At 61.8% G+C, this 3,868-nt stretch overlaps 1 protein-coding gene across 1 annotated transcript; it reads right to left on the reverse strand.

Moving 5' to 3' along the window:
• Positions 1-454: 454 nt before the first annotated feature.
• On the reverse strand, positions 455-3,863 carry MATK (megakaryocyte-associated tyrosine kinase; the record flags this gene model as incomplete). The annotated part of the gene is made up of 9 exons (XM_008950189.1): positions 455-677; positions 819-905; positions 1,266-1,461; positions 1,560-1,633; positions 1,793-1,877; positions 1,967-2,066; positions 2,223-2,288; positions 2,389-2,482; positions 3,687-3,863. Coding segments are annotated over 9 exons (1,062 nt in total), but the record flags the coding sequence as incomplete, so codon positions are not given.
• Between the last annotated feature and the right edge of the window lie 5 nt (positions 3,864-3,868).

Consider the following 3,868-nt stretch of genomic DNA (forward strand, 5'->3'; position numbering starts at 1 on the left):
TTTCTTTGGTTTAATCAAAAAGCCCAAATCCGCGTGGTTTAGCTGGCAGCGCCCGGGATCCCTGGGCAGGGCCGGGTGGCTGGAGCGGGGCTGTGCCAGGCTGGGGGCTCCATCCTCCAGAGAGAGCACGTGTCCTGTCCTCCTGTCCCCTGTCACCGGGAGGAGCAGCTCCAAGGGACCCCAAGCGTGGCACCGCGGTCTGGGGCTGCGTGTGGGGCATGACCCACCTTGGGTCAGGGGAGATCAACCTCATGGGAACCTTCGCTGGGCTGTTTGGTGGGAAGAAGGATCCGTGCCAGGACGGAGGGAGGCTGCTGTCTCCTCTTCGGGCCCCCCATGGAAGGAGAGACTCCCCCAGCTGCTGCCCCACCTCCACCAGGACTAAGCAGCACCACGGGCCACCCCCGCTGCCCGGCCACCCCTCACTGTGCCACTCCAAGCCCCGGCAGGTTCGGGGGCACTTCTGGCCACAGGTCCTGGGAGTGGACTGGGGGTTAAACATTCCTCAGGTGCTTCAGCTCCTTCTGCAGCTTCTCCGTGAGTTTCTTGAAGGATGGCCGCTTGCCTGGCTCCAGCTCCCAGCAGCTCCTCATCAGGGCATAGACGGTGGGTGGGCAGCCCTCGGGGGGCTCCATGCGGTACCCCTGCTCCAGCAGCTCCGTCACCTCCTTCAGGCTCTGGCAGGATGGAGGAGCCAGCTGGAGCTCCCCCCTTCTCCACCCTGGAGGGTCTCACCCTGGCCAGGGCACAGCAGGAGGTCCCCATCCCCTTGGTGCCGGTGGGGTGTGACCTGTGGTGTCCCCTGGCACTGCACTTACCAGCTTGGGGTAGGGCGCTCGTCCAAAGGAGAAGGCTTCCCACAGGAGGATCCCATAGCTCCACACGTCTGACTTGGAGGAGAATTTCTGCAGTGGCAGGAGGAAGGGAGGCTGAAGCCAGCCGGGGTCCCCGCTGGGCTCCCATCCCTCCCTGAGGGCAAAATAGGGGACAGCCCCCTGCCCCCCCAGCTCCCTGGGGTGTGCATGCCCATCACCCAGACAGCCCTGGGTCCATCCTGCCGGAGCTGCCCCTATTCCCACTACGCACCAGGGCAAGGGCTGGTCAGGACAGAGCCCCAGTTTTGGGGCAAACAGGGTTGAATGTGCCAGAAGCCACCACAGGGTGGGGACGGGTCGGTGGGAAGGCAGATGAGCAGGGGGGTCCCAAGGGGATGAGCTGCTTAGGGGGGACCCTCGACCCCCCACTCCCTTCCCACTGTCTCTCACGTTGTGTTTCAGAGCCTCGGGGGCCGTCCACTTCACGGGCAGCAAGGTGGCGTCTGCGCCCTTGGGGTTGACCCGGGCCAAGCCGAAATCGCTCACTTTGGCCACGTTCTCCTCAGAGATGAGGATGTTGCGGGCGGCCAGGTCCCTGTGCACCAGCTTCTTGGATTCCAGGTAGTCCATGCCCTGAGCCACGTCCCTGCCGTGGCAGAGTCCGGTGTCACCGCACGTCCCCCGGGGCCGCGCAGGGGGATGCAGAACACCGGCCCCCAGCCTGGAGGAAGGGGGATAACTCACAGAGCAAACAGGAGGAGCTGCTGGGTCGAGACGAGTGCCCGGCCCCGTGTGCGCAAGAAGTTCACCAGGTTGCCCTGGTGGAGAGGAAACACGTGAGGACCGGCAGGAGGGGGCTGCCCAGAAACAGACTTTGCATCCTGTGGGGGCTGCTGCTCAGCCCCCAGACAGGGATTTTGTCCCCAGGCCTGAGTGGCAATGGGCCCTGCTGGCTGAGGACCCGCTGGGTGTCTGACCTTGCTCATGAACTCCATGACGATGTAGAGGCCGTTGTGCAGGATCACGCCAAGCAAGCACACCAGGTTTCTGTGTCGGACCTTCCTGAAATGGAGGGGACCCGGTCACAGGGGTGCCTGCTTGTCCCCAGGTCCTGGGGCAGGGTTTGGGCATATCCCCCACAGGGCGCTCACGTCATGGCAGCCGTCTCAGTGAGGAAGGCCTGGGCCGTCACGTCACACTTGATGTTCTTCACAGCCACCTTCTGCCCCATGTACTCGCCCTGCAGGACATCTGGGAGGGGACACAGGGGGTCAGGCTCAGCCCCACACTGGACCCCCTGCATCCCTGGCTGAGCCCCCCGTGCCATGGGATGGGGAGGGGATGTCAGGGAGTGCCATTTGGGGAAGCCCACTGCCAGGGAACCTCCAACCCCATCTTCTCACCCACCTCCGAACTCGCCTTGCCCAATGCGGTCTCTGAGCGTGAGGTGCTGCAGGTTCAGCAACCAGCCAGCTGGGTACAGGCACAAGGGAAGGTTAGCAGAGGCCACCACTGAGACCACGCTGCCTTGTGCCCAAATCCCAGACCACGACCCCCTCCTGCCGTCCCCTACCTTTGGCCAGCTCCTCCTCAGCTGACTTCATGCCCGGTTTCAGTTTGGGTTTCACCAGCTTGGTGCAGAGGGCTCCCTGCTCCTTCATGTAGTGCTGCCGAGGGGTGAACAGGAGGAGGTGATACAGCAATGCCCTCACTGACCCCCAGGCTCAGGGTGTGGGACTGGGAAACGTCTGTGGGATGCTCCACGGGACCCCACAACCCTCCCTGCTCTCAAGGGGCTGGAGCTCCTCCAGCCCAGGCAGCACGAAATGCTGATTTCCCCCAGCACTGGCACTTGCAGCCCACGTCTCAGTCCTGCTCCCCCCCGGGCACAGCCAGGGAAACACAATGACAGGCCATGGGCTGCACGGGACGTTACCCATGAGCCGGGTGGCACCATGGGGTTAAAATCCCCAGTGGGGGCTGCAGCAGCTGGGGGAGGTTTGCAGAGGTCACAAGGAGCAGAAGCAGCAGGACAGCCACTGGGGTTACAGAGCAGGGTCAGGGCATCTGAAAGGGGAAAGGACCCACTGGAAAGCAGAAGTTGTGTCTAAATGAGGAAAAAATACAGAATCATAGATTCATTAAGGCTGGAAAAGACCTCTAAGGCCATCAAGTCCTACCATCAAACCAACACTACCATGACTACTAAACCATGTCCCCAAGTGCCATGTCCACACGTTTTTTTGAACCCCTCCAGGGATGGAGACTCCTGTGCAGCCTGGGCCAAGGCCTCACCACTCTGCCAGGAAAGAATTCTTCCTAAAATCAAATTGAAACCTCTCTGGTATAACTTAATCTCATATGAGAGTGCAGTGGCCTGGAGAGGAGATGGGCAGCAGCTACGAGACAGGGTGAAGATGGGCGATGAGGAGGAGCCCTCTGGAAGGGTGAGAGCTGATACAGCAGCCTGGGAGCCATGTGGGGCCAGCAGCTGAGCTCTCTGGTATAACTTAATCTCATATGAGAGTGCAGTGGCCTGGAGAGGAGATGGGCAGCAGCTACGAGACAGGGTGAAGATGGGCGATGAGGAGGAGCCCTCTGGAAGGGTGAGAGCTGATACAGCAGCCTGGGAGCCATGTGGGGCCAGCAGCTGAGCCGGCTGAGCGGGGGGCTCAGAGTGGAGAGGAACACAGCAAAACAGTGGGAGCCACCAGCCTTTGGCAGGGATGGAGGATGATCCCAGGTAACAAAACCAAAGGAAAACCACAGGAGAAAGGGACAAGGACTTTATCCTGCTTTATATGACCCCGTGAGGTCCTTGCCCTCGGTCTGGCACCGCCGGGGCTCCCTGTCCAGGAAGGGGCTTCTCACCTCGATCATGTCGATGAGGTTGGAGAAGTGCTGCTGGCTGTCGATGCTGAGGGTGTGCTCCTCGTGCACCACGCGGTAGTGGATCACCTCCCTGCCAAAGCTCACGCACAGCACGTAGTCCCCGGGGTGCCGGCCGGACTCGCGCACCAGGAACATCCCGTCCTCGGGGGGCTGCAGCTCCT

This window comes from Merops nubicus, unplaced genomic scaffold, assembly GCF_000691845.1.
Source record: "Merops nubicus isolate BGI_N331 unplaced genomic scaffold, ASM69184v1 scaffold36690, whole genome shotgun sequence".
Lineage (NCBI taxonomy): Eukaryota > Metazoa > Chordata > Aves > Coraciiformes > Meropidae > Merops > Merops nubicus.